Source organism: Tripterygium wilfordii, chromosome 20 (assembly GCF_013401445.1).
Source record: "Tripterygium wilfordii isolate XIE 37 chromosome 20, ASM1340144v1, whole genome shotgun sequence".
In the NCBI taxonomy this organism is placed as follows: Eukaryota; Viridiplantae; Streptophyta; class Magnoliopsida; order Celastrales; family Celastraceae; genus Tripterygium; species Tripterygium wilfordii.
Window position 1 is genome coordinate 2,511,195 of NC_052251.1, and position 24,140 is coordinate 2,535,334.

Genomic DNA, 24,140 nt, shown 5'->3' on the forward strand with positions numbered 1-24,140 from the left:
CTGGAATTTTTGGATCAAGCTTTACTAGAAAGAGATCAAGTGCTTGATCTATTGAAACATAATTTGGAGGCAGCTCAAGTCAGGATGCAAGTGCAGGCTAACAAGCATCGTACAGAAAGAGAATTTACAGTTGGAGACCTGGTATACTTGAAGCTTTTACCTTATCAATTTCCTTCTTTGACATCACACTCTTTTTCCAAATTACATCCAAGGTGGTATGGTCCTTATAAAGTCATGGAGAAAATTGGTGTTGTTGCTTATAGGCTCAAGTTACCAGTTGAGTCTAAAGTACATCCAGTATTTCATGTTTGCTGTCTGAAGAAACATCTAGGGCCTGCTGTTTTGCCTACCAGTGCTTTGCCAACGGTTACTGATAATGGTCTACAACAGCAAGGTGTTCCTCTTTCTGTGTTAAAAAGGAGAGTGTATCGCAAGGGCAATGTTGCTGGCACTCAAGTCCTAGTTCATTGGCAAAATCATTCCAGTGAGGAGGCCACGTGGGAAGACTATGATGAATTCACTACTTCATTTCCTGATTTCAAATTTTAGGAGTATTTTCATTTTGTTGCTGTTTACCTTGTAGCAAGGTTGTTTAAGGGGAAGGGAATGATAGGATATTGAGTATCAAGGGCAATTTAGTCTTTCCATGTAATTCATTAAGTCGGTTCAGAATAACTGTTAGTATACATGGCTTGTTGTGATTGGTTTTCTCTCTTGTATATTAGAGGGAAATATACTGTTTTGTAAGACCGTTTTTGAGTAATTGAAATAGAAGCAGCGTCTTCTACAAGTTTCTCTCTTCTTCTAGTCTTGTCACCGCCATTGAAGAATTCTTGTTAGGTTAAGCTAGCAGAGTTCTATCAGTATAAGATTCATCACCAGTCTTATGAGGAGATTTTCTATAATTTGAAGTGAAAGTTAAGCAAGATTTGATCAAGTGGTGGCGGCACATAATATGGTAAATTCTCTGACACAGGGGGAGGATGAAGACCCTGAAGGAGACAGCGGCGTTTTGGTGGTATTTGTCCCGGATCTGGTGGGTGATGGGTAGAAGGAGCAAGGGAATACATCATCGGTGAACCTGAATCTTAGGGGAAGAAGAGGAGGGGGGAGAATAATTTTGGAGACATGTTTCTTTGGTTGAAGAGAGAGAAACGAAGTGTAAATTGGGGAAAAAAGTTGAACCATTGAATTGTTGGACAAGAATTTTATTCTAGGGTATAAAGAACACTATCTATTCCATTTACAACAGATCCAAGTTGTACTGTGATCTCAGTGATTGCTTCGTGCAATTTATCTGGGTCATGAGTACTTGCTTGTCTGCCCCATGACATATATCGAACACCTTGTATGGCATACTTTGAAACCATAAGTTGCCTTTTGTAGTCTTGAACTTTGTCGGTTGCTTCTTTAAGTCTCCTTTTGGTTTCCCTCAAAGCTTCTTGTAGAGATTCGATGGTTTTCTGGGGATCGTCCTCGTATACGTCTTCCCTTATAGGGGAGAGGTTGAATCTGGGATCATTTCCACCTTCATCTTCTTTAGAAGTAGAACCTTCATCAGTTCTAGACCTTTTTGCAGGTGGAGAGTTAGGAGTATCCATCCTTGAAGATTTCTTGAGGAAGATATTGGTTTCTGCTGATTCTTACTTTTGAATATTTATACAAATGGAATATGAAGGAAGTGTTGGACCAAGACTTACTGTCTAGGTCAACATTGTGTTTTTGATGATTGTGTATGATTGTATACTAAAATGTGTGTGAGCATGCTTGACTTGAACATATCCTAAAATGCTAGAAAACATGCTTAAATGGTTATTTGGTTAATTGTTTAATATCTTAATTGTGCATATACACTTAAATGAAGGCTTATGCATATCTCTATGTGAATTTGATATCTATATATTTTTGAGATAGTGCTGGAAATTTAGTTTTGAAAACAAACATACATGGACTAAGTTAGGGCATTAATCTTCTAATGATCATAATTTATCTTAACCAACTTAGATCAAAATGACTTGAAACTTGAACCACATGCACATAAAAGTCTAATATATGTTCTAGGACTATAATCATGATAAATTAAGTGCATCACATATACATTTGGTCATATGCTTAAATTCCGCCAAAACTAGGTTTTACCTAATTTTGTGCATATGTGTTCTTTGTGAACGTGGTGAACCAAATGAACTCCGATTTAGATGAAATTTCGTGTGCATCTTAGTTTTATCACTATGAACATATTTGACCTAGTAAAGTTCAAGAGAAAAGGTCATTTACACTGAGTTTGCAAAATGACATTGAATTTACACTTAGAATTTATCGGTTTCACTATTAGTGACTTATTTGCTTGGTTGAGTGACCAAACGATTTCCGATTGTTATGAAATTTTATATGGACATTTTAATATATATAAAATGATTTATCATGCAGTAATATGAATTTTCTGGGTTGTTTTTCTAATGTAATTAACCTATGCGCTCTATATGAAGCTCTTTGAGCTTACATGCAATTGGGGAGTTCTACCTCCTATTTCTTTGTAGGTTAATCATCATGAGGATGTTATATCACTCAGAATTCAGTTTGCTCAAGTGAATTGAAGTCCGGTTTTCAAGTATGAGCTTGGATCTCTAGAAAACCAAGAAAAACCTATGTTCATCAACCTTCCACTAAGGCATTTTGATTGATGATTGGAACTAGCCTTAGGGCTGTATAATATGGATATATTGGTGCTGCCAAATTCAGAGTTTGAAGTCAAGATTGGAGGGACATGTTTGGTCACTTGAAGGATCTCTTGTCTTCATCAAACAAGATCTTGCACATGCTTCCTTTATTGAGGTCAATGATCATATTTTTGTGAGAAGACAATTGATGAAGCTAAAGGACAAATGCAATGGTTGAAATTTGTAAGAGATGAGAAAGTATATTTTGCAACTAGACAAGACTTAGATTATGAAGATATTCTTGAAGACTACAAGCTCCAACGGTACACTAATCTATGGCTGAGATTGAATTGTTTTGAATTATGAATGGATCAGATTACAACAAGACTTGAAGGGTTAAGATGACCATTTAAAAGGTGAATCCAATGGTTGTGCATAAGACCATATTCTTGCTTGCAATTTTTGACTTAAAAGAAGATCTTACTTGATTTTTGGAGTCAAAGATTGTTGCAAGTTGCTACACATTTTGTAGGAAATCATTGGAGATACCAAGGCCAAGATTTGGTGTAAGTTTGATCAAATGGTCAAAGATGACAAAATTGTTGGAGATACCAAGGTCAAGATTTGGTGCAAGTTTGATTAAATTGTCAAAGATGGCTGCAAGTGCACATGACAACTCAAATCTTGGAAAGCTAGACTTGGAAAATAATGCAAGTGCAACGGCTACATATTGTAAGGTCAAGATTTAATGATCTATTCATTCAATGGCCAAGATTTGCACATGTAATTGAAGGTCGAGATTTGAAGATAGAAAAAGATCCAATGGTGGAAATCACAAGAGCTTGGTAAATTATAAAGAGGGGTTCTTCGTCATTCCAACTTGGAGAAGCCAAAATTACATTGAAGAAATTCTTGCTCTCAAAGCTTTCAAGCTAGTTTGTGCCATTGAATCCAAGCTTCTACCCAAGCCACTCTAAAGGCTTCCTCACTATTTTGCTTTTGCAAAGAGGGAGTGCTTCTCATTTGGCTTCTTATTTTCAGATTCGAAAATCCTCATTATTCTTCATTTTCTATCCAACCCGTGAGGTGATATTGTGATTCTTGAGTGTTCCTCAACCCCATTTGCTTAGTGCAAACCTTGAGTGAACCATTTATACCGAACACTTGTAAAAGTCCCTTCATTGGGCAAAAACCTTGTTGAGGTTGAGTTTAAGGGAGTGCTTGAAACCCTTGGTTGTAAAGTTTGAAGATTGTCTTGAAATCTTCAGTTTTAAGGGTGACCTAAAAACCCTTGTGAGTTTTGTGGAGCTCTTGAGAAAAACACATCCTTAGTGGAGGTTGGAAAATCCTAGGTTGGTGAACCTAGGTAGTAGATGTAGGAGAAGAGTCTCCGAACTACAATAAATTGCTGTGTGGACTTTCTTGATTGCATTGCTTGCTTGTTGATTGATTAAGTGTTTTGATTGCAGAATTTTCTGAACCACTAGTCTGTCCGTGCACTGTTCACATAGCTAAACTTTGAATTTTAATCTGAATTTTTGATATAGTATTCATTAGGGTGTTGTGATACTGCATACCAAATTTCATGGAATTCTGACTTGATTTGCTAGGTGAAATTTGAGTTGTAAAATCTGTGCGCAGTGTGTTGTTTAAAAAATCTGTTTTTGCAATTCCTTGATTATTTGATAATTGATCATTCACCATATTGTATCACATCTTGCATTGAAATGAATATTGATTAGGATAATCATTAGAGTCCAAATTTGTGTGCTAATTGTTAATTGACATTGATTTCCTTTTAAATTATAAAAAGAGATTCCTATCGGAATTTGGGGACACAATTCACCCCCCCTCTTGTGTTAAGTACGATCCATCATGAATTAATCCAATGGTTCAGATCTGGTACTGGTTTGATTGCTCTATAATTTGTTGTCTATGAAGGAGCTGTTTTAATAGAAGCTGCGGGGAAAGTGAGATTATTCTAATGCTCACACCTATCGTTCCCTCCCCTCCTCTCTCTCTGTAGCTCACAGCTTTGCAATTGATAATAATGGAGGTTGAGATGGTATCCAGTAAATGCATCAAACCTTCTCCAACAACTCATCATCTCAAAACCCATAAAATCTCTCTCCTTGATCAACTTGTCCCCTCCACATACGTTCCCATGATTCTCTTTTATCCACCAAACCAAGCATGCATCTCTGAAACATCGCAAGTGTTGAAACAATCTCTTTCACAGATACTGACTCTTTACTACCCTCTTGCCGGAAAGGCTTTGGACGATCGTTCCTTTGACTGCAATGATGAAGGCGCTTGCTATATCAATGCCAGAATCAATTGCAATTTATGTGACTATCTCAAACACCCCACTATCTCAGTATTCCCCAAATTTTTGCCAGATGAGATTATTTACAGAGAAATAACTCGCGGAGATCATGTTCTAATGATTCAAGAAACTCCGTTTTCTTGTGGTGGCATTGCAATTGGTCTTGTGGCTTCGCACAAGATTTTTGATGGAACTGCTCTTTGTGCGTTCATGAAAACTTGGGCTACGATCGCTCGAGATTCAATTGTAGGAGCTCTGGCTCCAAATTTTAGTGCCTCATCAATATTCCCCCAAAACCATTCATTCCCAGAAGATCTAACCACTTCAGCTTTGGCAAGTGTCTTGTATAAAAATAACATGTCTGTTACAAAGAGGTTTGTGTTAGATGGATCAGTCTTGAGCAATCTCAAAGCCAAAGCAACAAGCTCAATTGTGCCCGACCCGACTCGCTTAGAGGTTGCCTCTGAATTCATTGTTAAATGCATGATGTCTGCATTGAAGACGGTAAAACCATGTATCCAGAAATCAGTTTTGGTGGCAAATTTAGTGAATATGCGACGAAGGGCTGTCCCACAATTCCCAGAAAATTTTCTGGGGAACTTTTTGATGATAGCTCTCATGATGTCAGAATCAGAGGGTGAGGGAATAGAGTTGTGCGATTTCGTCCGCCAGATGAGGGAAGCTGTTAAGGCAATCAACGATGACGTTGTGAAGAGCTTTGAAGGAGATGAAGGATTGGAAATCTATGTGGGGCCATGAAAGAGATTCGTGAATTATGTTTGAAGTCTGTAACCGAAGGAATGGCTCTTGTCCTGATTAATAGCTGGTGCAAGCTTGGGGTTTATGAAGTCGATTACGGGTGGGGAAAGCCTTTATGGGTTCCGTTTGCCGGTGTGGCGGAAGCGGTGGCTGACCATGCGATTAGTTTTATGGATGCAAGAGATAACAAATGAGTGGAAGCATGGGTGACACTGGATGAACAATTGATGTCTCTGTTAGAACATGATGAGGAATTACTCTCTTTAGCCTCGGTTAATCCGAGTCCTCTATAAATTGTTTTCGTTTTGTGTTTAATCGCTGATATTCCCTTTCTGTCTCTTTTACTTCTTTGATTGTCTAATCGTTGAATTATACGAACTCTTCAGGATTTCGAAACATAGCCTCGACCTTGGCTCTCTCACTCTGCTGGTCTCCATGTGGTGTCTAGTAGATTGGTATGATTTTTATCAATTCAGTACATAAAATAGCAGGTGATACTTATTCCCAAGATTAGAAATCCGCAAGGATGGAGCCAGCATGTAAGCTGGGGTGATGCAAATCAACCCAATAATCACAATTGAATTGATTAACACAAAAGATAATAGGACAAATGAGAATCACTCTGTGACACTAAAATCAGCAATCACTCCTCTCACCATTCTTTCTTGTTTCAAATGCAGAATAAGCTACCCTTCATTGGAAAATAAACTAGATTAAATAGGACTAGGTTGGAGAAGATTGTTGCACGTTCTTGGCCTTCACTCATGCCTCTATCAATGCTGATGGATTCAAGCCTCTACTCATAACTGTTCCACAATTCATGCAGCCCAAGTCTAGCCTTTAGTGATTCCCATATCAATGATATCATAGCTATGTTCACATTGCAGTCTTTAATAATACCATTAAGATTTGTAGCATCACCGAATGAGAATCAAATTTCAAATCACACGTAATTAGAAAGAATCAAATATTAAATCATATATAAAATAATATTTTAAAAAAACATTCGCGGGTGGGATAACCAATTTAGGGGATGAGAATACTTTTTCACTTTTTTATATCCATTTAAATCTAATCTAAGGGATTTCGTTGGACCCACAAAAATGAGGGGTCGATTTAATCTAATGCAAAAATTATTTGCTTCGACCCAGCATCACCGAAGGTGTACCAGAATAAATAATAGTTAATTATCACTTCAACATAGCGTCTTTTTTTTTTGGTAAGTATTAGACTATTAGGTGATAGAGTTTAGAGAAACTGTAACTCTATAAAAAGTGTACGTTTTTATTGTAAATTTAAAGAATCTGTTAAAACTATCTGTTGCGAATGGTCTAAGTATCACGTTACATAGATTTTTTTTCTTAAGTATCATCTGACATATAGCAAAAACACTTGGGAAAAGAAACTGAAACTTCAGCGCAGATCCATGCATGCAAAGTTGCATGCATTTGTTCTTCTAGTCATACGGGGCATTTGGTTACTAATCCAGTGAGTGTGAGTGTGAGTGTGAGGCGAGCTTTAGGCGAGTGTAAGGTGAGTATGATATGAGTGAAAAACATACTTAACTTCAAGTTGATCTTGTGGAGCATTTGTGGAACATCCATAGCAATGCTTAGTAATATTGTTGTTTGAAATGTTTTAATGTAACAATTTAATTTTCTAAGTTTTAATGTTATTGATTTCAATTTTTAATATAATTTTATAGTTTTAAAATAATATAAACAAGTAAAACGAAATTGAAAATTAATATTTTAATGTTGTTAAGGATAAGAATAAAGATTTTGATACAGTTGTTGTTGGTAAGAGATTCTATAAATGGTCAAAAAGTGGTATTTGAGTAGGTAATATAGAGAATCTGTTAAGAGACACTGATGCAACTGCTCTAAAGAGGGAATGAGGGTGGGATGAGTTTGTGATTCCACCCTCTCAAACTCAACCAAACGGGGGAATGAGTGATTCTCACCCTCGGCTCACCTCATTCCCTCCTAACAATGCAAACGAAATTCCCCGTTAGATCTATGACGTCCAAGTCAACTTGCCACCAAAGTTATATTCTTAAATATATGTTATAATAATAAGATCGGGATCGAGTCAGTATATTACATAATAAATTTAGGAGCCAGTGAAATTGGAATAGAAAAACCAAACTAAATTAATTAATTTAATTTCATTAGGAATATTTAATTGTTATTTTATATCCATAGATCTCAAAGCAAATCTAGTACTATCTGTATTGATAAGCTCTATCTAATTTAATATTTACGCTATCTTTCTTCTTCCGTCTTTTTATTGTAACAAAAGCTACGGCGAAAGTGATATAATTAATAACAATTACAGTAGATCCAGGCACCCCAATAATTCTATGTAGTTTCTTTATTATATATATATAATAATTCTCATATAAGAGTCTAATGTAAGGGTGTAAAATAAGGGTCTATATTTATACCATTGATTTGAAACATGTGAGATCTAAAGTAGTGAACCCCACTTGTCATTTCATTCATTCACTCCATTAAAACGTAACTCTTATTGTACACCCTTACCATAGACCCTTATATGAGAAAACCTCTATATATGTGTGTGCGCGTGTGCGTGCTTGCGTGCGTCAATTGTCCGTAAGAAAATTGATCAAATTATTTGTCTCATCATCTCGTTGCATTATTGATCAAAAATTAATTAATAAGAGATCGGGATCGAGTCGGTATATTACATAATAAATTTAGGAGCGAGTGAAATTGGAATAGAAAAACAAACTAAATTAATTAATTTAATTTCATTACGAATATTTAATTGTTATTTTATACCCATAGATCTCAAAGCAAATCTAGTACTGTCTGTATTGATTAGCTTTATCTAATTTAATATTTACGCTATCTTTCTTCTGCCTTTTGTTTACTATAACAAAAGCTACCGCGAAAGTGATATATAATTAATAACAATTACAGTAGATCCAGGCACCCCAATAATTCTATGTAGTTTCTTTATATATATATATATATGAATTCTCATATAAGGGTCTAATGTAAGGGTTTAAAATAAAGGTTTATGTTCACACCATTGATTTGAAACATGTGGGACCTAAAGCAATGGACCCCATTTATCATCTCATTCATCCACACCATTAAAACGTAACCCTTATTTTACACTCTTACAATAGACCCTTATATGAGAAAGCCTCCATATGTATGTGTGTGTGCATGTGCGTGTGTGCGTCAATTGTTGGTAAGAAAATTGATCAAATAATTTGTCTCATCATCTCGTTGCATTATTGATAAAAAATTATCATTGTAAAGAGGGTAAAAAAAAAAGTTGGTCACTTAATACACAATTGTACTCACAATCCAAATGCCTCAATTCTTGTGCAATTATCAATTTAACAAGTGTTACATTTGAATTCACCCACAATGGCATAGTTGGAAAAAGATTGGCTGGAATTATTCCACCAATTTCACCAAATCTGCATCATTGAATGGTGGAGTATAGTGTTGTCAAATCCAATGCAATCTTGCATTGAATGATGGAGATTTAGTGGAATTGACTGGACTAATTCTAGCCCCCCTATCCCGAAATAGTTGAGTCAACACTCCATACTCATTTTCTCTTTCTTATCTCTCTTCCTTTTCCATCATCTTTCTTTTCTCTCTTCCTTTTCATCATTTCTCTATTACTTTCCCTCTTCCTTCTCTTCAAAATTCATCAACTAATAGCTACTTCAAATTTGGAGTGACTCTAAGTTTTGTTCGATTTTTGAAGTGTCCAAAACTTGTCATAGACATATAGTACTAGATATATAGAGAGAGTGAGTTTTGAAACACTTGAAACAAGCCCCATCGTGGATAGGAGGGATTTCATGGGACCCACTGAAATAAGAAGAAAAAGGACTACCATATTCGCTTAAATCTAATATAGGATTTCATGGGACCCACCAATTTCAATTTTTAATTGTGTATTTAGGTTGGAGCATGGGTGTGGTTTAAACAATTTTTGTTTGGCCATAAATCAAAATGATGACACAACAATGTCACTTTGATGGTCTAATATTGTCTGACCAAACATGAGAGCATGGACTTGGTTGGCCCCTCACGCTTTCTTGTTTTTTGAAGACAAAGACCCATTGACGGTCAGAGACCATTAAATATGAAAGAGGAATAAAAAAACAGAGAACTGAAGGTATTATCAGTTAGAGTAAAAAAACTGAACCTGCACACAACCAAACAAAGAGGAGTGAATCAACGGGAAAAAAATGAAGGCAAGGCGAAAAGAGCAGGAAACAAAGATAAATCAGAGACTTACCACAATTCGAAAATCACCTGAAGAGACTGAGACAACAAAGAAGCAATGAAGAGACGAACCCTTAGGTGAGAGCTGAGTAGAAGAACGAAAATGAACAACACACTCGGCAGTAAAACAAACCTTCACCGTCGTCATGCAGCACAAATCAGCTATCACGGTCCAGAGATGAGATTGATGTGCAACATTAACACAGCAACAATATTGCAATACTACTTGTTAGTATAAAATGGGATATTGATTAAAGTTATGTAGGAATCAGCTTCTGCCTTAACAGTTAGGACCTCCTCTAGATCTCCAGATGTTGTGGGTGTGGTTTTTATAAAATCCTTACACAAAAATTTCATGTGCTTGATTGACAAGCGTGATGGGGTGCTGAGGTTCTACTGTTTTGAGTTTATATCCAATGATTTAAAATTATTATGTATTTTTCAAAAATAAATGTTTTAACAGAACCCCGACACTCCATGATTGGAGATTTTTGTGCTATAACCTATAGATTAATCCAATACATCAAAAGACAAAGCAGTTGAATTCATTTTAATAGATATTGATCAATTTCGATATATTTAAGTTAATAATATTTTTACTAAATACTATTTTATGAATTTATATTATTCCATGAATTGCTTAATTAAATTTCTTTTAAATCCATCTTAAATCATATTTTATAGTAAAAAAATCCCATTTGCCGTGCTTAGATAGTGGTAAAATGATACTACCAGTTCTACCCTTAGCTTCCAATTCGACTATAAATTAGAAGTGAACGTGGATTCATTCATTCATTCGAGCTAGACTAGCCTGCAAAGAAATATTAGCGCTTGAAAACTTTCGTTTGCTTGCTGAATAAACAATGGTGGCATTTGAAGTTCACACCACTTCACCAGAAATCATCAAACCATCTTCACCAACACCCGATCACCTTAGATCCTACAAACTCTGTGCTCTCGACCAGCTAGTGGACGGCACAGTATATTCTCCAGTATGGTACTTTTACCCCTTCTCAAAAGACCATATGTACATGTCCGTGGAGAGCCACTTGGTCACCCTCAAAGATTCGTTATCAAAATCCCTAACTCGCTTTTACCCTTTGGCGGGGAGGATCAATAGTGATTCTACCACCATTGATTGTAACGATGAAGGAGCTCTATTTAGACAAGCCAAAGTAAGTTGTGATATGGATGATTTTCTTGGTCAGGTCTCTTCAGAATTTGAGTTATTATACAAGTTGCTTCCATGCCAACTTACTTGTCCGGAGGGCGTGGAAAAGGTGGCGCAAGTAGCAATCCAAGCCAACGTATTCGTATGCGGTGGTATTGCTTTAGGGATGTGTCTCCTGTACAGAATCGTGGATGGAACCACTTTTGGTGCTTTCATCAGAGCATGGGCGGAGATTGCTCGTACCAACATTAAGGATTTTGGTGGTTGACCGACACCAAAGTGTGTGTGTGTACTTACCCCAAGTGTAGGGTATCGTCAAGTAATAAACCGGTGAGTCCGGTATCGATCCACGAGGAAGCAATGCAAATTTGAAGTGAATGATATGCAAATGACTAGCTAACACTAATAAACACAATGAATATCAAATAAAAGCAAGTAAAAGAAATGGGCCGAATGACTCGGTAGCATGAGCGATTTTGTAATCAAAGTAAGCACAAATTGGATTTAAAACAATTAATTAAAAACCTAGTCTCTAGTCCGTCCCGGTGGTTACTCGGTTCTCATACTCAAGGTATCATTGCAAACACACACAACCATACACAATGCATTGTGTGATACTATCAATCATGCATATGCAAAGATAATTGGGATATAAGACTTCAATTCATACATGTAGGCCATCGGGTCTCTTAATCTACGATGAACACAAAGGGATAAGCACCTAATATTATGGATTAATGTTCCCCCTTGGGGCTCGGCTTGGCTAACACCCTAGTTTCACACTCAAAGATCAATTAACCATAACTCTCCAATGCACATTCCTAAATTAACCCAAAACCCCATCATCAATACACATAATTAATAGCTATGCAATGGAAAACTCAATTAATTAAGGAAATCATGCAATGGGTTTAACAATTCTCAATCTAACACATTAGATGCAATCCCTAGACTAGACAATCCAAGAATACAATCAAATATGTCATTCTCATATATCCAATCACACAACTATCACGAAATTAAAAGAGAATGATCGAAACTACGACCCTTTGAGCATACCTTGAGTAATCGAAACCTTGCATCCACCCTTCGGGATTAGAAACTAGAGAAGAGAACTACCCACTCATGATTATTGCAATAAACATCCAATCTATTGTCATCTAAATCAGAGTTTATACAAAATCAAGAGAAAGCACCAAAAACAACAAAGAAAACTTAGAGAGAGAAACTAGATCTACACTACTCCTATGGTGGCTTCATGTTGGAGAAGTTCATGAATGAGAGAGCCAAAACAAATCTTAGGGTTTTCTCCTCTTTTTACAAGTATAATGACCTATTTACCCTTATAAAGCTTTCTCCCATTGGTTACATTTGAGAGATACCCAAAAAACCCAGCTCAATTAATCATTCTCGGAATGCAGAAATCGGGCGACTGTCCGGACGGTTGAAATCTGTGTGGACAATTAAACCCTCTGGTTCCAACTGTCCAGACTGTTGAAATCTGTTTGGACAGTTTGTCCTGATTTTCATTTTTAGCTGTAGCTTCATGATTCTTTCACCTTTTTGCCCTTTGATTCAATTATCCGAACATCCAATGAAAGTGTCCGGACAATTCTTCATCTCTATGAACTTTTCTTCAATCCCGAGAGCTTCTAATTTTGTCGGTTTAATCATATTTTCTGCAAAACCAATGAAAGACAATCATAAGAGTAAAACTAACTTATTTAAACACAATTACATTACTTAAGATACTAGAACTCCCTAATTAGATGGTATTAGGACCTCAAAATAGAGGTCCGGTCACACCCCCCAACTTAGACGTTGCTAGTCCCTAGCAATGCAAACACTACCTAAAAATAAAAACCTAACTCACTGACGTAGGAATCACGGTTGCATTTAGCATATGCAACAAGCCTTTAAACCCGTACGTCACCCTAGTGGACGAGTTGTAGTCTCGTGAGGGCTTATCAGAGCGATACCCACAAACACTTGCCAAAGGATCCACCATTACTTTGAAAGCACCACAAATGATTCTTAAGTTCTCACATGCAAGAAATAGAGCTAATCCCCCAAATCCCCTGCTTAGTCAAAGACATGCAAAATCTTTGGAAAATCGATCTCAATCCCGTTAAAAATGATCAAGAACATTTTATACTATGAAAAATATAGGTGCAATCAAGCAAGACAAATCAACACATTCACACAAGTAAAACCTTGTTATGGACCCTTTTGGTGTTCATAAATCCCCGATCCCAAATGTACACAAAAACATAAAAGCATTGGGCTAAGTGAATGACTTACACAATTGGATTAAATGTATGTGTTTATAAAAGATAATTTGGATGGGCATAGCTTTGAGAAAGAAATCACCTACAAGAGCAATTAATGCATCCACCAACTCACTTGCTTACCTTGGATCAAATTCATCAAAAGGTTAAATGGTTTGTAATGTGGCTAAGGGACAAGGTAGGAAGAATTTGGAACTAGGTAACAAGTTGCAAGGTTAAGTTCAAACAAGTGAGCAAAATTCTCATTTTGTCACCCCTTCCATTGCACCACAAATCCAAACACTTCTCATCCTTTACACACAAAGGATTAACTTTATTGTATACACCTCTTTTTGATTTTTTTTTCTCTATGCACTTTTTTTTTCTTTGTTCTTCTCGAAAATGAACAACATTTGAACAACAACCCTCAATTTTTTTTTCAACATAAGAAAGGGTAATATCACTACCAACTTATTTTTTTTCAAGCTCCTACTCAACCTTGCAACCAAAGGTGGGAAATATTTAAGGAAGTGGTGCACACAAGGCTTGTAAGTGAAATAAAAAGGCTTAAAGAAATTTAGGCTTGTAATCACTCACAAATGAATAGGCTATGCTCAAATCTCTCAACCTAATGAATCATTCAATCCTAAGTTCACAAGCAAGTGGCAAAATACAAAAATCACACTTCTCAGTAATCAAATGTAATGGATGCAAAGCTATTGAAGAACACGAGCATAAGATGTCAAATGAATATCAATGAATAGCATCACCCGGAACCCAATGTATATCAAGGAAGAATGGCTCAAAAGAATGAGAAGGGATAAAAGGTAGTTTTCCAGACAAAAGGATCCAAAAAGTAGTCATACAAATGCTTCAATGCCAAGATGCACACTTAATCACAGTTTTGATATCAAACTAGGTCCCAATCATCCCAAGAAAGATTGATCATAGTCATCCTACTCAATCACATGCATCGACTTCACAAAAGAAATCAAGAAACCTACTCTACACTTGCACGTTCGAACAAGAATAATAAATTAACGTTGAAATTGGTAGTGAATCCCAAAAGCATCTACCATTCCCTTCCTAAAGTCCATCTAGCATGTATGAACAACAAAGCACAACACAATAGGATAGAGGGTAGGAAATCATACCATAGTCTTCAAAAGTGATCGGAATCATGAGAAACGAAGCATATCCTGAAAAAGTGAATACCAACCACACTATCCAAGCATGACACAACAAGAAATTTTTTTTTTTTTTCAAATTTTTGATATTCACAAAAGCACACCAAAATAAAGCAAGTTTCACAATGAATTCACAATTCCCTCACCCCCCAACTTAAATGAGATATTGTCCCCAATGTCAAGAATGGAAAACAAGGCAAGAACAAATTGTGAAATGCATTGTGAACATACAAAAACACACCAAAATTAAAGGGTAAGAAAATCAAAACATAACACACAACCATGTCACAATTCTCGCCCCCCAACTTGAATAAGTGCACAAGGAGCAAAAATTGTGAAATGGATTTTGAGTATACGAGACACACAAAAATAAAAGTGATCTCTAAACCAATCCTAAACATATATGTACAAAAGTGGATCGACCATAACACAAGAGAGGGATGGGATCCTTGAGATCCCAAGAACATCCTCAAAATCACTACTCCCACTTTGAGGAACATGACGAACCACACATGATTCGGTCCCCTTTTCCCCAAACTCACCTAAAAAGAATTGTAATCGTGGTTTGGGATGCCACACTTTTCTAATTTTGGTAAATATTTTATGTGTGACATGATGTTTAGAGGAATCTTTAAATCCACTTGCAAAAGGTAACGTTGTCAATTCTTGAGGATGCACTTGGTATGCACCGACTTTGATTGGGAAGGCCTCTAATGCTCCTAAATGAAGGGGCAAATGTTCTACACTATAAATAGTCAAGAACTTCAAAACTTTTTTCATAATATCTCCCTCAATCAAAAGTCGACTACCTTTCTTAATCAAAACTAGCACACCCTCAAATGAATTCTTTGCAAGTGTCATCTCTAATTTATCCTCAACATGAGAGTGAATATAAAGCTTAGGGATGTACTCAATTGCCCTCCCACGGTCTAACTCATTCCCTTTTGGTCTCACTTTGTTCTCCTCTTTCTCTTCATTTCTCTTCTCTTCGCTCTTTTCCTCAACCTTTTCAACTTGATAATTGTCCTTGTCTCGACATGATCTATCTCCAACTATAACATTTTTCACCTCACCACCCACTTCTTCCACTAATTTCTCATCCTCACTTACCTTAGGAGTCATGGTATTGTCAATTACTATCCCACTCCTTGAGGTAATGATGGGTTGTTCTTGTTCTTGCACATTCAACCCCTCACTTGAAGTTTCGAATTGAAATTCTAATGTTTGAGTGATCTTTGTCAATTGGCTTCTTAAATCTTCCAAGGCTCTATTGGTTTGCTCACGAAATTCAAATCTCCTTTGATTAACCTCCAATTGAGCTTCCATGAATATTTGAAGCGTATCCTCAAGTGATCTCTCTTGGGGTGGGGTGCATGGTTGGTAAGATGGTGGAGCTATACATTGGTGTGAAGATTTTGCTTGCCTAAAGGGTTGGTACTCATGTGCATGAATGTAGTCAAAAGGAGGAGGAGGAGCATGCACATCATGCCCATAATATGCATATTGTGGAACTTGAGGCGCATGAGGCATATAATGCATGAGTGATTCATTGGGATATTGAAAATCATGTTGGGGTGAATTTTGAAGTACATGATCATGTGGAACATTTATGGTCACATTTTGCAAATGGTTATCCTTTTGGACAATTTGTGGCACATTTTGCAAAACATTACCTCCTTGGGCATTTGGTTCATGCCTAGAATTTGACAATTCCTTTATGTTCACATTTTGCAATAAACAACACAATGTATTCAAATCAATTTTGTTTCCTTGACCACCCCCCATATCATTAGCATGAACACTACTCCCTCTAGATAATGACATTTTGGCACAAAGTTTCAATTAAGCACAAGGAGCACAAGATAGTAATCGAAGAGTTTCAAGCAAAGAGATCACAACCAAAGGTTCATTCAAAGCAAGAATTTATGAGAATAAGCAAAGGCAATGATAGATCAACAATAGGTTTCTAAGAAAAGATAACCACACCAAGTATACAAGCAAGTAGTAGGGAATAAAAAAAAATGCTCAAATCTCTCTCAAACAACGTTCCACTACCACAAAGCAAACAAGGTGGCATCCATCGCCCACAGGAAACTAAGTTAATCCCATCCGCCAAGTTCTCCTCACAATTTTTTTTTCTTTTCAGCAACTATACTAAATCAACTACTCTAGAAAGCAAGGAAAATGAAAGAACGAAGTTACCCTTGAAGCGTGACCATGCTCCTTCCTTATTTGATGGCGTTTAATAGCATAAAACTAGCATCTACAAGCCACCCAGCTCCGTCTTTGACACTCGCTTCCCCGGCAACGGCGCCAAAAACTTGACCGACACCAAAGTGTGTGTGTGTACTTACCCCAAGTGTAGGGTATCGTCAAGTAATAAACCGGTGAGTCCGGTATCGATCCACGAGGAAGCAATGCAAATTTGAAGTGAATGATATGCAAATGACTAGCTAACACTAATAAATACAATGAATATCAAATAAAAGCAAGTAAAAGAAATGGGCCGAATGACTCGGTAGCATGAGCGATTTTGTAATCAAAGTAAGCACAAATTGGATTTAAAACAATTAATTAAAAACCTATTCTCTAGTCCGTCCCGGTGGTTACTCGGTTCTCATACTCAAGATATCATTGCAAACACACACAACCATACACAATGCATTGTGTGATACTATCAATCATGCATATGCAAAGAGAATTGGGATATAAGACTTCAATTCATACATGTAGGCCATCGGGTCTCTTAATCTACGATGAACACAAAGGGATAAGCACCTAATATTATGGATTAATGTTCCCCCTTGGGGCTCGGCTTGGCTAACACCCTAGTTTCACACTCAAAGATCAATTAACCATAACTCTCCCATGCACATTCCTAAATTAACCCAAAACCCCATCATCAATACACATAATTAATAGCTATGCAATGGAAAACTCAATTAATTAAGGAAATCATGCAATGGGTTTAACAATTCTCAATCTAACACATTAGATGCAATCCCTAGACTAGACAATCCAAGAATACAATCAAATATGTCATTCTCATATATCCAATCACACAACTATCACGAAATTAAAAGAGAATGATCGAAACTACGACCCTTTGAGCATACCTTGAGTAATCGAAACCTTGCATCCACCCTTCGGGATTAGAAACTAGAGAAGAGAACTACCCACTCATGATTATTGCAATAAACATCCAATCTATTGTCATCTAAATCAGAGTTTATACAAAATCAAGAGAAAGCACCAAAAACAACAAAGAAAACTTAGAGAGAGAAACTAGATCTACACTACTCCTATGGTGGCTTCATGTTGGAGAAGTTCATGAATGAGAGAGCCAAAACAAATCTTAGGGTTTTCTCCTCTTTTTACAAGTATAATGACCTATTTACCCTTATAAAGCTTTCTCCCATTGGTTACATTTGAGAGATACCCAAAAACCCAGCTCAATTAATCATTCTCGGAATGCAGAAATCGGGCGACTGTCCGGACGGTTGAAATCTGTGTGGACAATTAAACCCTCTGGTTCCAACTGTCCAGACGGTTGAAATCTGTTTGGACAGTTTGTCCTGATTTTCATTTTTAGCTGTAGCTTCATGATTCTTTCACCTTTTTGCCCTTTGATTCAATTATCCGAACATCCAATGAAAGTGTCCGGACAATTCTTCATCTCTATGAACTTTTCTTCAATCCCGAGAGCTTCTAATTTTGTCGGTTTAATCATATTTTCTGCAAAACCAATGAAAGACAATCATAAGAGTAAAACTAACTTATTTAAACACAATTACATTACTTAAGATACTAGAACTCCCTAATTAGATGGTATTAGGACCTCAAAATAGAGGTCCGGTCAGTGGTCAAGAACAAGTGTGTGGTAGTTCTTCCATGTTCCCACCAAATGAACGTTTGTCGACTCGTCTAGCGGACTTGCAAGTAGTAGTGCCACCGAGAGCTGATGAAGCCAAAAGAAACAGCAGGATAAAAAGGTTTTTCTTTGATGCAAGTGCCATATCCTCTCTCAGGTCCAAGGCAAGAAGTGAAAATGTCCCTCACCCAACTCGTATCGAAGCAATCTGTGCACTTTTCTGGAAATGCCTGGCCAGTAGTACTGCTTCCACATCTGTGTTCATCAATTTTGTTAATATACGGAAAAGGTTAGATCCTCCATTACCCGCTCTCTCTCTGGGAAATATTTATTGGCTGGCGATCGCGGTAGATGACCAAATTACTAAGAGTGGTAAAAGTGATGAGAATAAGAAGGAACTACCTTACTTTGTCCATCTTCTGAGGAACTCCATCAAGAGAATTGATTCCAAGTATTTGAAGAATTTCCAAGGTGAACAAGGGCTTGAGCGAATTTGTAAATTCCATGAAAATGCGAAAGAATTGTATTCCAAATTACTAAGATGTGTTTTGTGGGTAATGTAGATTCTTGTTTTATCCTTCCAACGAATCATTTCTGAACCAGTCGAGGAGTTCTTCCAAGTCCAATTGGTTAGCGCAACACAACGCGGGTGTCATGGCGGATCTGGATTTCTTTATAGTAGACGAAGCTTTGGAGAAATAGAGATCTGCAATATTATTTCTATAACTTATAATCTTTGGGTGTGCAAATTGAACATGAAAAATCCTTCGGTGACGAAAAGTGCTATTAACGCGTATTAAATCCAAGGCCAAACATATTACACTAATAAGTTACCAACTTTTTTTGGTCTAATACATCTTATATCATCTCCTACTTCAAGCCTCATCTGCTTTCTATTCCTAAATTCATGTCTCTCTCTTAGAACATTGAACATTTGTTTTTGAATGATTATATGTACTTCATTTGCTATAAAATTTCATATCAACATTCTTACATGCTTAATATGATTTATCATGATTGAAATTTAAAAATTTTCACTGTTATGATTGGAAATCTACTATTTTTGAAAAAATTTTACTATTTATTACTTGTTTTAGTGATTATTCGTCTTGGAGGTTTTTGTTTATGATTCGCATACCAATCTTCTTCAATATGGTTATATACTTTACATGAATTTTGGATGAAAATTAATGCGACGTTTTGGTTTGAAACTAGCTTGCTTACTGAAATTAAGTGAATAATTACTAGATTAGATTGAAACGGATATTAAAGGAGTAGTCCTTTCTTCGTGCATATGTATAGACAAATTTTTAGCCGACACAAAGTGGCCAACATCTTCTCTTTGAAATAATAACTAGTTGCATGATCGCGTTTCGCGTGACACATAATTAATTTAAAAAATAAAGATTTTTAATAATTTTTCGATACTTTGTTACCATGATGAACAACATAGCTTGAATTATAGAAAATGAAGATAATTGTGAGATGAACAAATAACTACAATACCTTTTTCTCAATATGTTAAGAAATAATTTCTTAAGAGGGAGCGAAAAATTTGATGTATAAGGAAAAAATATGCTCAGAGTTTAACAATTATTGTTTGCGTTGGTTTTTTAAACAAAGTTGTCAAATAACTAAAAAAAATCTCATAAATTCTAAATTCTACAGCAAATATAGCGCACCTTCTTTGTCTCATAGTTTTTACTTCTCATTTATTATTGCTTCTTATGTCAGCACAATTTTTCATACTATGTCAATAAGCATATATAATATATAATTTGTTGTACTCTGTATCTCACATTTGATTAAATTCCTCATTTGTACGATCATCCACTAAGGGCATCCTAAACTGGATCTTTTTCATCATCAGGGTTTATTGAATTGTATAATTTGGTTGTTGTTTGACAACTAATTCCATGATTTGTAGGGTCATATCGTTAGAAATTTTCTTGAAATTGTTCATTTTTCCCATGAAGTTTTTGTAGTATCTCTTAGAACTTTATTGTGATCTTATATGTTTTTGTGTGTTATTTTATACCTATATTGTGAATATGTTTCATTTAAGCTTTTATCTTTTTGTTTTTCTATGCAATTAATAGGTGATAATTGATATAACTATTTATTGTATCATTAAATATGATTTTAAAATTATTTGTATATTATTAACGGTATTTGTTTGTGGGTATTAAAGTTATTCAATATATTTAATTTTTTCTTTTGTCCGTTACTTTTTGTTTTTTGTGTAGGTTTTTTTAGAAGCATCCACGTGGCACCAAGGAGAAGCCTTTTGGATCTTCCATTATATATATATAGATTGATGATTAATGATCAATAATGCAACCACGTGATGATACAAGTGATTTGATCAATTTTCTTCATATAGGTCCACCACAAGTATTTTCAAAAATAAAACGTTTTGAAATTTTATTTATGAAAAAAAAAATTTAAAAATATGATTTCAGCAAAATGAAGTCAGTGCTATGTGTGAGAATAATTGAACCAATTTTTTTTTACATAAAAATGAATATTTGTGAGGCATGGCTCAAGTTGAAGTCGTTGGAATTCACAAATGTGCTAGAGCGCTCGAGCACTCTATTGTGCGGTGGTGTGTGCTTGCGCGAAGTACTCCCGAGATTTGTGTGCATGAGGTAGCGCTCCTTTTGTGATAGTTGGGTCTTTGTCTACAAGATCAACAACCTGATCTAGATCATTTAGAATTGAGAATCTATTATTTATTCTAGGAGGGCTGTCAGGCTCACTGTCATTAAAAATGTCAGGCTGATTTTGGTTGGCATTAGAGCATTCAGGGACATCTAGAGCGTTCTGAATTTTTTGATAGATTTCTTTAAGAGGAGCCTGTGTTACAGAAGCTGGAAGATTGGGCTTATCCCCTTGCTTTTTGACCCCTACAACCTTCCATTCAGTGGAAGGTTTTTTGGTCTCTAAAGTGGGGGGATTAACAACAGCACTATTGTTGTTCTTGGGTTGGGGAAGACTAAGTTTTTTTGGACCACAGTTAGACTCAATATGACCAACCGAAAAGCATTTGGAGCAGTATTTTGGGATGTTTTCATATTCTACTGCTTGCCAATAGTCCTCACCTTTGTTCCCTAATTTGATCCTAATTCTTTCTGGAAAATCACCTAGTAAGTCCATGGCTACACTGATCTTAGCCATGTTAGGGCGAGAGAGAGAGGCAGTGGCTGCATCGATCCTTAGAGGATCACCGAGGCCTTTCACAATATAAAATAATGAAGAATCATTGAAGAATAAGGGGGGCATGTTGGACCTATGATCCTATATGTCTAATTTTGATGATATTAAATCATTTATAAATGATAATGAAACATTAAAGCAATATTTGATTTATATGAATTGAATTTAAATGACTATATATTTTTGAGATAGTGCTGGAAATTAAGTTTTGAAAACAAACATACATGGACTAAGTTAGAGCATCAATTTTCCAATTATCATATCTTAACCAACTTAGGTCCAAATGACTTGAAACTTGAACCACATGCACATGAAGGTTTAATATATGTTCTAGGACTACAATCATGAGAAATTAAGTGCATCACATATATATTTGGTCATATGCTTAAATTCCGCCAAAACTAGGTTTTACCTAATTTTGTGCATGTGTTCTTTGTGAACGTGGTGAACCAAATGAACTCCGATTTAAATGAAATTTCGTGTGAATCTTAGTTTCATCACTATGAAAATATTTGATTTAGTAAAGTTCAAGAGAAAAGGTCATTTACACTGAGTTTGCAAAATGACTTTGAATTTACACTTAGAATTTATCAGTTTCGCTATTAGTGATCTAATTGCTTGGTTGAGTGACCAAACGATTTCCGATTGTTATGAAATTTTACATGGACATTCTAATACATATAAAATGATTTATCATGCAGTAATATGAATTTTCTGGGTTGTTTTTCTAATGTAATTAACCTATGCGCTCTATATGAAGCTCTTTGAGCTTACATGCAATTGGGGAGTTCTACCTCCTATTTCCTTGTAGGTTAATCATCATTGTGGTCTCATATGGCTCAGAATTCAGTATGTTCAAGAGTGGTCGAAGTCCTGTTTCTAAGAATGAGCTTGGAGCTCTAGGAAACTATGAAAAAACCTATATTTGCCAACTTTCCACTAAGGCATTTAATCAAGTTGAATGAATCCAACATTGAGGCTATTGGTTGTGGTCTTCATGGAGATACAACTCTTTTCAAACATGTGGGACAAACCTTGTCCTCTCTATCATTAGTGATATATTCTTGTTTGACATTTTCACTCAAGACATGTGCTACCAAGAAAGTTAGGTTGGTGCAATCAAACAAGATCCTTGACTAAGAGATCACTTTTGAAGTCTTTGATTCAAAATGAAGGGACAAGATGGCATAGTACAATCTACATCCATGGTTGAGAATTAAAGAGAGTTTGAATGGTCAAGATTTGAAGACATACATTGATCAAATGGTTGTGCATAAGACAACTTTCTTGCTTGCAATTTTTGACTTAAAAAAGGAGCATGTGCAACGTCTATATGCTCTATGGTGGAGATTTATTTGCTCAAATCATCAATGACCAAGATTAGGAGCTGCAATGGATGGTAGAGATCAACTCTTGAAGTTTGATCCAATGGCTGCAAGCATAGGAGAGAATTGCCTTTAAAAGAGGATCTTCCCTTTCATACAACTTGGAGGAGCAAATTGAAAATTATCCTTGAGAGAAACCTCTTGCTATCAAGTTCATCAATCATCAAGCTTTCTTGCTATTTGCTACAACAATCTTCTCCAATACAAGCCTCTACAATCAAGGACTTCTCACTACTCTTGCTTTTGCAAAAGGGAAGTTCCTATATCCTTTAGGCTTTGTTTACTTACAATCTAAACCTCTCTTGTTCTTAAAATCCTATCTTTGAGAGTGTTGCTGTAATCTTGAGAGTTCCACACCAAATACCTTTGAGGTAACCTGTGAGAACCTTGGCTGAAAATCCAATTGAGAAATTCCCTTTGTTAGGGGAAATTGTAAACATTCACTATAGTGTATCACATCTTGCGTTGGATTGAATATTGATTAGGATAATCATTAGAGTCCAAATTTGTGTGTTATGTGTTAATTGTCATTAATTTGTTTAAATTTAAAAAGGGATTCCATTTCGAGGTTTTCATCATCTGATGCCCAATGTACCAGCTGTCTTTTGCCCACATTCGATGAAAATCCTCGTCATTGTTCAGTTGAATCAAGATGTGCTTACGGTCCAAGACCCCCAATTTGCAATCAGCTTTGAGGTTGAGGGTTAGGAATTGTTTTCTTAACCACTCAATCGGCGGTCGCTGGTGAACAAACTTGCCAACGAGGGTGCGGTTGAAAGGTAAGGAAAGAGATTCAAGTTCCTCGTCAGTAAATTCAACGGCTGGTTCGCCGAGAAATTTCAAGGAAGGTTTGGATTGAAAGGAAGGTTTGGGCTGGGAGAGGAGAGGGTCTTTCATTAGAGAAGCATATGATTTGGAAGGATCAGGGGGCTTCTCTTCTTGTGGCAGAACACGGCCAACGATGACCGGCACGGCCATTGGAATGGAGATACAGTCGGAAACGGCTATAAAATTAAGA

The 24,140-nt window shown here is 36.2% G+C and overlaps 2 protein-coding genes across 2 annotated transcripts; both read left to right on the forward strand.

Moving 5' to 3' along the window:
• The first annotated feature begins 955 nt into the window (after window positions 1-955).
• Window positions 956-5,745, forward strand: LOC119986815 (acylsugar acyltransferase 3-like). Its single transcript, XM_038831510.1, has 2 exons — window positions 956-1,036; window positions 4,900-5,745. The coding sequence occupies exons 1-2, from the start codon at window positions 956-958 to the stop codon at window positions 5,743-5,745; spliced, it is 927 nt and encodes a 308-aa protein (XP_038687438.1).
• A 5,133-nt stretch (window positions 5,746-10,878) lies between these two features.
• Window positions 10,879-19,223, forward strand: LOC119986816 ((13S,14R)-1,13-dihydroxy-N-methylcanadine 13-O-acetyltransferase AT1-like). The gene is made up of 3 exons (XM_038831511.1): window positions 10,879-11,459; window positions 18,513-19,075; window positions 19,125-19,223. The coding sequence occupies exons 1-3, from the start codon at window positions 10,889-10,891 to the stop codon at window positions 19,221-19,223; spliced, it is 1,233 nt and encodes a 410-aa protein (XP_038687439.1). The 5' UTR covers window positions 10,879-10,888.
• Window positions 19,224-24,140: the final 4,917 nt, after the last annotated feature.

Excerpts from the sequence above, each read along its gene's own strand:
- LOC119986815 (XM_038831510.1), top strand. The coding sequence starts at position 956 with ATGGTAAATTCTCTGACACAGGGGGAGGATGAAGACCCTGAAGGAGAC. Across the intron at positions 1,037-4,899 it reads TGGTATTTGTCCCGGATCTG|ATACTGACTCTTTACTACCC; the intron begins GTGGGTGATGGG and ends TCTCTTTCACAG.
- LOC119986816 (XM_038831511.1), top strand. The coding sequence starts at position 10,889 with ATGGTGGCATTTGAAGTTCACACCACTTCACCAGAAATCATCAAACCA. Across the intron at positions 11,460-18,512 it reads CAACATTAAGGATTTTGGTG|GTCAAGAACAAGTGTGTGGT; the intron begins GTTGACCGACAC and ends GTCCGGTCAGTG. Across the intron at positions 19,076-19,124 it reads TACTAAGATGTGTTTTGTGG|TCGAGGAGTTCTTCCAAGTC; the intron begins GTAATGTAGATT and ends TTTCTGAACCAG.